The 12,602-nt window shown below is 41.6% G+C and overlaps 1 protein-coding gene across 1 annotated transcript in view; it reads left to right on the forward strand.

Moving 5' to 3' along the window:
• Nucleotides 1–12,602, forward strand: part of scrib (scribble planar cell polarity protein) — a 147,760-nt gene that overhangs the window by 80,609 nt on the left and 54,549 nt on the right. The window contains exons 15-20 of the mRNA XM_084048185.1: nt 367–576; nt 1,722–1,934; nt 5,740–5,802; nt 9,609–9,698; nt 11,144–11,221; nt 11,636–11,974. Coding sequence (XP_083904311.1) covers nt 367–576; nt 1,722–1,934; nt 5,740–5,802; nt 9,609–9,698; nt 11,144–11,221; nt 11,636–11,974 — 993 coding nt within the window. The remainder of the gene's footprint in view (nt 1–366; nt 577–1,721; nt 1,935–5,739; nt 5,803–9,608; nt 9,699–11,143; nt 11,222–11,635; nt 11,975–12,602) is intronic.

The following is a 12,602-nucleotide window of genomic DNA, read 5'->3' on the forward strand; positions in this document are numbered from 1 at the left end:
GTCAATTTTATTTATAAAGCACATTTAAAAACAACCAGAGGCCGACCAAAGTGCTGCACAGTATGACAATTGTATACATAAGACATCAAGGTTAAAACACACATCAAATACTGAACATGCTCCAAAAAATAAAACAAAAAAAGCATCAAATATATGAAACCATAACAGGAAGACAAATAGCTATGATATAATAGCAGGAGGTTTAGTTAAAAGGCCTGGGAGAACAGGTGCGTTTGGAGTCTGCTTTTAAAAATGTCCAAGGAGGGTGCAGACCTAATAAGTAGAGGTAGGCTGTTCCACAAATTTGGAACAGTGACTGAAAAGTGGAGATATATTGAATATCAAGCATTGCTCCCTTCCCCCCAGCCCACCGTGCACTTTGCGGAGGAGCCCATCATCCGCGGCTGTCCTGACGACGAGGATGAAGACGGCGAGGGGAGTGGGGGAGACGAGGACCAGCAGCCGTCCTTCCCCATGGAGAAGCAGCGCCTGATCCGCAAAGACACGCCGCACTACAAGAAGCACTTCAAGATAACCAAGCTGCCAAAGCCTGAGACGGTGGCCGCTCTGCTACAGGCACGGATTACACTTCTCAGTCTATTTGGATTCCATAGAAGTCAGCAATGTCTTCTATGGAAGCATGTTGCGCACCGAAAATATTTTTGGTCATTAGTTATTTTAAAGGAGACACACCATGAATTTTTTTTTTGGGCTCCCCAGTGTCTCTTGTACCCCAAAAAATATTTTTTTTTAACATTCAGTCATTCATTCTCATTTCAGAGATTTTCAGAATGGGCGTGTCTGAACAGGCCATCTCAGAATGGCATGTTTGCTTACATCACGAAACTTTCTGCCCATGTATTTTGACAGACAGAATTGCTCAGTAGCACCCCTCTGCCCAACAGGACGTTTTGGTATTGCAGCTGAAAGTGCTTTATAAGCCTGAGAGAATTGACTTGGGATGAGTATATCTGAGTGTTGATTTAGGCTCAAACCTTTTGAAAATGGTTTGAGGGACATACACCATAAATATCTTTTTTTTTTTTTAATTCATGGTGTGTCTCCTTTAAGATTAACACATTGCCTGCCAAAAACTTTTATAAACCTTTTTGAGAATTAAGCTATTGCCTGCCAAAAACGTTTATACACGTTTTTTTTTTTTTATAAAAATAAAAATATGTATTTTTTATTTTTTTGTTTTTTCCGTTTTTCCGTTCTTCACAAAGAAGCAGGAGATAACATTTTCCAAAAAGTTGCTGCTCCATTCACTTCAATGTTAAGAAATAAACGGAGAACAAAATAAAAATGTTCCTATGTTTTACCATGTAAACTGCTGGCAGAGGCTGCAAACTGTTTTAGAAAACCCCTGGCAGTGAATGTGTTAACTCATTCAGTGCCAAGTAAATAAATAAATAATTGTCAATTATAGTGCCAGCGATTTTTCGTTTTTATAACCTTTTCAAGTAGTCACAGAATATTTATCTCCAGTATGATCGATCCCCCGATCGTTGCTAAACACGGAGGTTTTCTCTTTGCTTTTGACCGTTCACTAGTTATTAGCCATTGAACATAGCATGTCTCGTCAAAAATGCAGAGAAAAACAAGGGAGGCGACTCAGGCGAGATACAGACGTTTTCACAAATTGCAGATTAGGATCTACAGGCCTGACAACAAAACGTTTCAGTCATGAGATTTTATTTTTGTTTTTAATCCACATGCAGGGCTTCAGTCCGGACAGCCTCATCAACGCACAGAGCCAGACCGTCGTCGTCCAGAGCCGGGGCAACGAGGAAGAGGAGGAGGAGGAAGAAGAGGAGGAGGACGAGGACGAGGAGGAGTGCAACGTCACGCCTCTTCTCCGACACAGGGCGGGGGAGGTGTCAGAGCTGGAAGACAGTCGGCACCTCCTCCAGGTGAACAACAGTCAAATCAAGGTAAAGGAGAGAGCCCGTGGGGGTGTTATGGAGTACACAGCTTTTTTACAGGAAGTTGCCTGTGCCTTGTTTTACATAGGTTAGAGAATGTTCCTCCTCAGAATCATGTTATTGCTTAAGCACATAAACCTTAAACCTTACCTTGTTTTGTTTTGTTAAAATAAATAAATAACTGTCTTTACCAGGGTCCCACAGAGGTCTGTACTTGGGGGGCCCCCCTACTTTTTTCCCCTTTACATCAAATCCATTGGGCAAAAATTGCTTATTTACAAGCTCACAACATGTCGAGTTGGGATGTGTTGTGTGAGCTTGTAGATGAGTAAATTATTTGCCAAATATTCACCTATTTTCAAAGAATGTTTGCCTATATCATGACATGCCCAGAACAAGAGACGCTAGGGTTCATTTGGTTAAGTAAAACCAACGTACTGGGATGTGTCTTGTTGACATGACACAGTAACCTTACGGCAGTCTGTCTAATTTCATTTTATTGAAAAAAAAATCATGTCATGGTATTGGGCACAAGGCACCGCACCCCCATGTTAAAAATCATCACATCACTATATTAAGCATAGTATCCCTTTGACAGTATACTGAATTAGCAAAAGGCTTGCTCATTGCCTCTATGCAAACCTTTAACATGCATAGAAGCCCTATTCCTATCTACCGCCTTGCACCTTGCATTTGGTTTGGAGTGTCCTGCTACAGCACTTTGACTGAGAGGAGAGGGATATTGCAGGGTGCATGCAGGGTCATTGTGCAGAATAATAAACAACCATCCACACCACCACCCCCACCCTCCTCTCCTCCCCCCCACCCTGCCGCTCTAGAAGCCAAGGGGAGTGTTTGTTGTTGGGAGCTGACTCTGCGATTCTGCTCTGCTACATTTTACTCGCCAACTTTTATCTCCCTCAAAAGCTTGGCATCCCCCCCCCCCCCACGCTCTGTCACCCCTCCCCCCTGCAAGGACACAGTGTCCACTATGTTCTCCACAAACAACACCAGTTATCATTTACTGACTTTCCTCTTCATGAACTCTAGTGGGAAAAGAGTTTACTTTAAAAGCAGGCGCGTAGGCGACAAGCGGTATGGATGAGATCAACGATAATAGATACTCACACACTGGTTGCCACTTGCACGTTCAAGAGAGGTTGTTTAATGTGAAGCAACTTCGCATTAACCCATTAAGACCGGGAACGCATCTGTGTCATTTAAAGATTTCTTTGGCTGTTCAAAAATAGCAGTACAAGCTCATAGAGATCCACGATTCCACGATTTTTGAAAAATCGTCGAACATTTGTGCAAAACCTATATATATGTTTTAAAGCGAACATTTCTAACTCTGATCTGTGCTTCTGGGGGTCCCTGGAACAACATATTTTGAGATGGGGGTCCACGGCCAATTACATTTTTGGGAGTCCTTAACATGGAAAAGTTGGAGCACCACTGATATAGCAACATACTGTTAGGATTTAGAAAAATAATTAAGACATGTACAGTATTTGGCCGCGGACCCCCATCTCAAAATGTGTTATTCCAGGGACCCCCAGAAGCACAGATTTGAGTTTCAAATGTTTGCTTTAAAAATATATATTTTCAAAGATTTTAATTTCAAAAATAGCAGATCTACAAGCTTGTAGGTCTGCTATTTTTGAATAGCCAAAGAAATAAAAAAAATGACACGAATGCGTTGCCGGATTGAATGGGTCAAATAACCTCTCTGGAACGCGCAAGTCGAAGTGTGCGCCTGTGCGGGTATCTTTTATCATAGATCTCATATACTCTTCATAAACTCAACATCACTCGTCACTTTAGACCACAGTACTGAAATAACAAAGAGGTATTGTTACTATTAAAGAATACCTAGTATGCGATTCTTGATGCTTGAAGACAATAATCAATGTTACAAGGGGGACATTTATTTATGATTTTGTATTGTGATGCCGGTTTAGTGATAATGTCAAGCTTGTATAATAGCACTGTTTTTGTTCATTAAATATTGCCAGTTATGCCAGAAATGAATTCTATGTTTTGATGTCAAATGACGATGCCCCACCCCCTCCTCCCCTCTGCTCGCTGTGGGCTGACTTCCAGCTCATCTTGTTTCACATCTGCCCATCATTTCAGTTCCTACGCTTTTCACCATATCATTTGCACCCTCTCCTGATTTTTATTTTTAATTGGTTAATGACCTTTTTTTGCCCAGCAGCTGCATTGTTAACTTTGCAAAAAATGTGCCTGCGTGCGTGTGTGTGTGTGTGTGTGTGTGTGTATGTATGTATGCGTGGTGAGGGAGTGGCATCTGCTTCAGAAATAAGACAAATAAATGATGTCCTGATCAATGACCAAGTCATCAGGAAGCTTAACTGGAGATCTGTTTTGATTCATCATCACCCTAACCTGGGGAAATGATTTTGAGAGCATTATAATAATCAAAGCTCATTATATGTTCCCTGATCCCTGCAGAATAGTAACATTTAAAACGTTCTTTGAGCTTATTTCTGCCTGCTATTTGAATCATGTGGGATCAGGGGACTAATGTCAGAGTCTGACAACTAATATGCTCTTTGTGTGCTTGTGGTGTGTGTGTATGTGTGGAGGACCAGACGTGTGTTTGTACGGGTGGCCGGCCTTCCAGACCAACCAGAATGTTCAGAATGGCAGAGTTGGAATGTTGAGATCCATAAAATAGAGTGAATTCAACAGAATAGATCATATTATCGGAAGATTGCTTCATCGAGTGCAACACGAACAATTCTACGTAATCTGCCTTTTTCATTATTGTACTATGGATTCAAGTTCTCAGTTTCCACGACTGATGTCAGTTATTTGGATTCCATAGAAGCCAGCATGACTGCTATGGAAGCATGTTCCATAGATGCTTCTATGGAAGCATGTTGACCACTGGTGGTCCGGGGACCACCAGTGGTCCTTGAGGAGTTTCCAGGTGGTCCCCAGCTAAATGATGGAGAGTTGGCAACCAAATGGACCGTTATTAGATCTTTAACTCTTGAGAGCGTAAAATGAAACCAATTGGAGCCTTACGGGTCCATTTGGTTTCATTTTACGCTCACAAGAGTAAAAGTATTGTTAAGCATCTGCATTACTTAATTAAATAATTGTCATTTTGATCAACATTTGCCTGTTATCTATCCTATGGTAAAAACATCAATACAGCATGGAATTGTGGAATCTTATTCAATGATAACAAAATATTCTAAGTTTTGGGTCTGAGAGGCTAGATCTCATCAAACGGTGGTCCGTGGCTCAAATGCTGAATAATTAATGGACCTTGATATGAAATTCTTTTAAAACCACTGGCGTAGAGTGACATGCTCTTCCACTTGAAGGGAAATGTGTCTTGTGGTGACTTTTGGGGGAGATTTTGTTTGTTCTGGTTAACGCTGTTATGGGAGGCTTTGCTGTCTTTCATGTATCTCTCTCTATACTTGAATGGTTGAATGGTTTACTGTAGCTTCACTCGTGGCTCTCATCTTTCCAACCTCTGCCTGTATGTTGCTTCTGGTGGCTGGGTAGTGAGTGTGGGATGAAGGTTTACTTTGAATTGGGTCCCCTTGTATTAAATTCCAAAGCCCCCCCCCCCACCAAAAAGCAGACAAAGGAGTATGTGTGTGTGTGTGGTGGTGAGGTTAACTGGAAGTGTGTGTGTGTGCTTTTTGTTAACGTTTTTATTCAGTTGATTTCCTCAATTATAATTACTTTTTGTTTTTTGAGTACGCGTGTGCATAACTTTATTTTTGGCCTCACTAATCCGCATGCCTCTCGCTGGTTCCTGTCCTAACAGGGGGTGTCATTTGATCAAGTCAATAATCTGCTGATTGAACCTGCTCGAATTGAGGAGGAAGAGGTCTGTACCTACTCTCTTTCCCATCCAGTGTCTCTCTCTCTCTCTCTCTCTCTCTCTCTCGCTCTCTCTCTCTCTCTGTCTCTTCGTCCCTTACTCACTCACTCACTCACTCCATTCACTCACTCATTCATTCATTCATTCAAACTTCTCTCAGGTGGGGGAAAACAACCCACAGAAATTCACGATTAATACAAGCCAATCACCAGGGAAACACTCACCCTTACTCATTTATTCAGCGGCCAGCATGGTAGAACCTGGGATGTCGTGACTACTATTTAATTGTAATCTTTTTATTCATTTATTTTTAATGGTAAGTGAGGAATTCGAACATTAGATTGTTTTAAAGAAGTTGAACAGCTGTACCGAGGACAAGTTGTATTTTTAGTGATCCAGTGCATCTTGGGAAAAAAACTTAAACCTGGAACCTAGTAATGGATAATCTGTGGGGAAACGGAGTACAGAAGTCCCTGGGTCACGTATGTAATTTCTCTATGGAGAATAACATTGGGTCATCTTAGAATCGTCTCATATAAGAATTGTGGTAAAAAAATAAACATATTGTCCCAGCGATATTGTCAGGGAGTTGGCTCTGTATCGTTTACGATAGTCAGTCACTCATATTCGATACAGTCTGTTTCTGGCGAAAATGTAATTAATTTGGCGACGGTGACGTTAGCGTTTTCTCGCCTTCAGTTGATGGTTCATATCCATATGAGTCAAACCCGCCGGGCTCATTTTGTTTATTTTTGGAACACGGTTCTTATATGCCGCTATATTAAACACGTCTATGGGAATTCAGAATGGGGAAGAAAAAAAAAACCTGACCCAGGTAGGATGCGTACATTATGTCAGAGACTACGGTACTAATATTAGAAAACTGCGTTTGCCAGCTGGCAGATGATGTTAATTGCTTAATTCCCATCTTGCCCCCTTGACTTTTGGGCAACATGGTAAAAGGCATCAGCCCATCCCCAGGTTCAACAACGCTAACGCACTCACCTACCTCTCCCTTCGCTTACCCTTCTTTGCCCCCTGTTCATCCCCTCATCCAGGCTGTGTGGCCCTGCAGGAAATTGGCTGGTTGTGGCGTGATGGAGAAATGCCTGCAGAACTATGTTCTTTTCTGTGTTTTTATTAAACTGGGACAGACATGCAGGTTAGCTGAATAAAGAAGGCACTGGAGCAACTCGGGCGATTGGAGCCTTTTACTTTAATATAGAACAGGGTGCAAAGCAAAAAAAAAAAAAACTACAGCGTTTCAATGTCAGATTACATGTGACATTGGTTACTTTGTAAACTTTGTGAAGCAGGTTACTTTTTGAACACAGCTGCCAACCAAAAAAAGAGCACCTTCATTTCTGTAATTTATGTTTAGCTAACAGGATAAAAGGTGTTACTTTCTGTGTTGTGTCCTATGTTCTACAATATATACCAGTATTATTTTTTTTTCATCACAGCCTCTTTACCTTTAACATCACAGCACAATTGCATCTATTAGAACGATTTCATTATTCACAGAAATATTAATCAAGACAAGTATACTTCATTATGTGCCTTAATGTTAACATAACTACTGTGTAGTTATGTTGTAATTTAGGACTAGGGAAATTAAGTTGGTTTCACAATGGTAGAACATTTTATATTGATATAACTACGACCAGCCACACTAACAAGTTGACTTTGAAACAATTGTGCCAGACAATATGAATTATGAACTCATGTAGACATTTGTGTGCTAAAAGCTGTCAATCGAAAAAACATTTGTGTATTAAGCAGTGAAGGAAACTTAGGTTTGTTTTTTTGTGGGTTTTTCTTTTTGTGTTTTTCTTTTTTACTTTTTTTTATCATGAGCATGTTTGGTATTCTTGGCTTTAATAATATATTAGGGACTCTTAAAAATGGCTGGTAGCCTTGTGAAAGTGGTGTTTGAGTAGAAAAACTAATAAGCCATATTAACAATATAAATCTAGTGCTGGGTGGTTACTTCTGGTGTCAATCAATAAAATACATACAGTAGATGCTTGCATCATTTCTCAATATCATCATTATCATTACATTAACTTATGATGCAAGCATTGACCTGTCAGTTTACTGAATCTGAGAGAAAATCTAGTTTGGTAAATACATGAATTTGTTTCAATGATTGTGTTCCTGGAAGCTTGGCATCATGATCGCTGCATTAAAAGCCTGCTGTGCCTCTGTATGCGCAATAAATGTCTTGAGAATTTGCCACCGAATGCCACCGAATGCCTTTGACCATGATTTCACACGGTAGCCACTTTGCTCACATGTCATACCCCATCATGCCCCACCCTCTCCTGTTATGACGTAAGAGCAAAATGGCTGCCATGGGAATTATTGTCGATTTTAGAAAGGATGGCAATGTCTCTCTGCAATACTATATGCAGCCCACAGCCTTCTGCCTTCTGCCCACGCCCAGGACCCAGCACACACCCCCCCCCCTCTCATGTCTCCCACATACACTCCCCTCCCTTCCACCTTTCGTCCTCATCTCCTCCCACTCTTCTCCCACTCCTCTCCCATTCTGCATGGCTTGCGCGCATCCAGCATACACATATTCAGTCTGAGGACCCTCATGGCTTGGTATTCAGTCCAGTTTTGGTATATATATATATATATATATAGTGTTATGTTATTGTTAAAGTACTTTCCCCCCCACACGATACATACACTAAACAATGTATGTGTTCGGTTTGAGGTTAGCCTCTCTGTGTTTAGCTAAAGGGCTTTAGACAGTATGTGTGTGTGTGTTTCAGTGTATGCTCTGGGACTAATGTCAATTAAGTGGTTTCATATACAGTTTGAAGATTTTTTAAAGAGGTTATTTGGCAGTAGCTTTCATTTTGACTGCCCCCCGCCCCCCGCCCCCACCACCCCAACTACATCTCAATTGTCCAAAAATGTAGCAAAGACATGAAATCCATCGAACATCCACTTAAATTGAGATTAGTCTCCAGAGACTTGTCTGTTCTCTGTTGTCTGTGTCTCCATGTTGTCCACAGTCTCAAAGTTGTTTTCCCCAGCACTTGGCGCCACCTCCTGGGCAGAAGGAGAGTTTTCTCCCACAATTTACAACATCACTGACGTCATTGAAGATGTGAAAACAAATCACCGCTTGTATACAGGGCTGTCACGATTACACATTTAAGTCGACGATTAATTGTCACTCAGATAATTGTGATTTACGATTCAATTGTGTGTTTGGCCATTGAACATTGTAACATAAGAAAACAATACATTTCTGTTTGCCTTTTAGGCTTCGTAAAAAATAATTGCACAGGGCAAATATGACAAATAACTTAACTATACAAAGAAATTATTGACATATTTAATAATTTGATACATTTGAAAATAGCAGAAATAGCTGATCTACAAGCTTACAATGTGTCACAAAGTGACGTGTTGTAAGCTTGTAGATCTGCTTGTAGATCTGCTATTTATTTTTTTATATTTGAAAATGTCTGAATTTTTTTTCAACATGGAAACGATTATGCAAAAAGAATTGTGATTATTTAAAATAATTGCGATTAGACTATTATGTAATAATTGTGACAGGCCTACTTGCATAGCCAGTAACTGGCTCTTTATAAAGACTTGGCAGTAAGATGGTTAACTTCACCCAAATTGTGATTGTTGTGACTTTGTGGGCTTTCGCTCCCTTCTGGCCTTTGCTGAGTTGAGCTGATATGTTTTTTTCGGTCAGGTTTCACCACTAGTTGTACTGACTGCCTCTCTCTCCTCTCCTCTCCTGTCCTGTCCTGTCCTGTCCTGTCCTCACCTCGCAGCACACCCTGCACATCCTGAGGCAGACGGGTGGGCTGGGCATCAGCATCGCGGGTGGGAAAGGATCCACTCCGTACAAAGGAGACGATGAGGTAACGATCAATCAGGGTGTCTGCAAAGGTCTTTTTTCTAGATTTGAGGCCTTTATCTCATTCAAAACCGGGAAAGCATCTGTGTAACCACTTTATCCATCCATGTTTGATACTTTGGCTATTCAAAAATAGCAGATCTACAAGCTCAGAGCTATGAGCTTGTATATCTGCTATTTTTGAAAAATATCCAACATTTGCGCACATTTTTGAATATATATATATATATATATATATATATATAAATAAATCTTTGCTTCTGGGGTCCCTATTGAAAACTATTTCGGCCAAATGCATATCATTTTGGGGGTCCTTGACATGAAAAAGTTTGAGCACCACTGATATAGCAACAATCGTTTTTCAGAAAACTATTTGGATTTAGAAGACATTTTGTAGAATCGGCCTCAGGTCTAAATGGGTTAAAAAATATCAAGTGCAATTACATATGGTGTCTAGCTACAAATACACCATACATACAGTATTATGGGGGCGGCCATAGCTGAGTGCTTAGTGAGCCCGCCTGGGGAGCCAGAGCCCCTGGTTGTCCCCAGGTACATCCACACAGCAATGTGTCGATGTATGCGTTTCCTTGAGCGAGACTCTTCATCCCTAATTGCTCCCCGGGCGCCAATGGAGGGAGAAGGCTGCCCACTGCTCCTAGTTGTTATAGGATGGGTAAAAAGCAAAGGAAATGTTCACATATGTGCATATACATATAATGTGACAAAAATAACACCCCAAAGGAGTGGTGACTATCCTATTCTATCTATTCTACAAAGCTGTGTTTTGACAGGGAGCACAGACCTGTATTATTTCTCTCTTTTTTTGGGGCGGTGTAGCCGCCCCCTATAAGTGAGTTTTGGACACCGACCAAAAGATTTGTATACCCCCTAACCCTTCCATTGTTAATGCAAATCGATACTTTTGCAAAGTCAGCCAATCACATTACAGCTAGTGTCATCACCACTAACTGTAATGTGATTGGCTGACTTTGCAAATTCAGGACTGTGATTGGCTAGCGAAACACATGACACATGTGCAGCCCTATGAATAGCAGTATGGACTTTAAAAAAAGTCATTTATCCTTTTTTTAAAGTGAGTCATGTTGTGATGACCACACACCGCCCACTTCACACTGGGTGTGATTTTTTTTAATTCTAACCTTAAAAATCTTGTAAATTTAACCTGCCGAAACACGCAGTTACCCTGAAGATTGGGCCATGGATTTTGTGCTTAACGCACGTTAAAAGAATACTTCACCCCATGAAGCCTCGCATTCATGGAGATATTTTTGGTTTTGTCGCATTCCTTCATGATGGTGTTTTGAAAGTACTGAGGATGACTGGATACAAGACAGATGGAGGGGTAAAATAAATGAATACAAACACTTAAAAATGTGGGTTTAAGTGTTCAAGTACCTTTAAACAAAATGTATTTCATCTCTCCAGGGAATCTTCATCTCCAGAGTATCTGAGGAGGGCCCAGCTGCCAGAGCAGGAGTCAAAGTTGGAGATAAACTCTTAGAGGTAAAGTCCACCGTAGATCGGGGCCCAGGAACCATCTCACCACAGGGCTCACATGTAAGAATGGACGGGTATTGATCTGCATCGGATGAAGACGACCGTCCTTTAAATAAAATCACGGCCCTCTGGTTTTTCAACAAGCAAACTTGAATTCATGAATATCTTTTGTTTTTGTCGCATTCCTAAGCCAATAATATGATGACAATCCGCGGTAGGAGACACAAAGAGTCTCCTTTGTGTCTCCTACCGGAAACGCTGACTACTGGTCCGCTGGTCATCAAATTATTGTCTTAGGAATGTGACAAAAACAGAAAAATATCCATGAATTCAAGTCTCCATGGGGTGACTAATCGTTTGGAAAAAAAGGTTTCTGCTCCGACAGCTAACGATAGTTACCCTGTCACTCTCTATTTCAAGGTGAACGCCGTGGACCTCAACGGGGCCGAGCATCACACGGCGGTGGAGGCCCTCCGCAGCTCCGGCGTCACGGTCTCCATGTCGGTGCTGCGCGAGCGCATGGTGGAGCCGGAGAACGCCATCACCACCACGCCGCTGCGGCCCGAGGACGACTACTTCCCCCGGGAGAGACGTAGCAGCGGCCTGCCGTTCAGCCTGGAGGCCAACAGCCCCGGCGGCGCCGGCAGCAGCGCGGCGTCTCGCCAGCGCCTCACCACCTCCCTGATCCGCAACGACAAGGGGCTGGGCTTCAGCATCGCCGGGGGAAAGGGCTCCACGGCCTACCGCACGGGGGACACGGTGAGAGAGAGCACATATTATTATAAACGTGCACACCTTTCTTTTTTTCCAGAAAGCATGGAAACTTTCTTACAGAGGGGAATATAGATAAACTTTATTTTCAGACACAATAGGTCCATGCAAAAAGACAATAGATTAAAAAAAAACGCTCAAGATAAAAAAAACGCTCACAATAATCTTATCGTGGAGATTTTAATTTATCGTGAAATTGTCCTCCAGCATACACTAGGATGAATTAGCTTTTGTTGAGCTGCAAATTCAGAACCACTTAACCACCCTCTATACTTGATAAAACAGACCTGTAAAGAGTGCATTTGGTGCGCTCTTATTTCACTCTACACAAATCGAGTTGACAAAAACGGCAGATCTACAAGCTCACGTGTTGCAAGCTTGCAAGGCTATGTTTTGGCAAACGTTCCCCCCAGAATAGGAATGCTGTGGGGATCACAAAAGTGATTAACAAAAGTGTCATTTAAAGTTTTAAGCATTTTTTTTATTATTGCGATAATATCGATAATCGCAATTATTGGTTTGAACTTGGATTTGCTCTGATCTGGCACTTTGTAGGTGGGTCTGAATGAATGAAGAGTGTCTGCTAAATACCTAGACGGCCGTAGGGAGTAGGAGT

This window comes from Gymnoscopelus microlampas, assembly GCF_963454915.1.
Source record: "Gymnoscopelus microlampas genome assembly, chromosome: 22".
NCBI classification, from domain to species: Eukaryota; Metazoa; Chordata; class Actinopteri; order Myctophiformes; family Myctophidae; genus Gymnoscopelus; species Gymnoscopelus microlampas.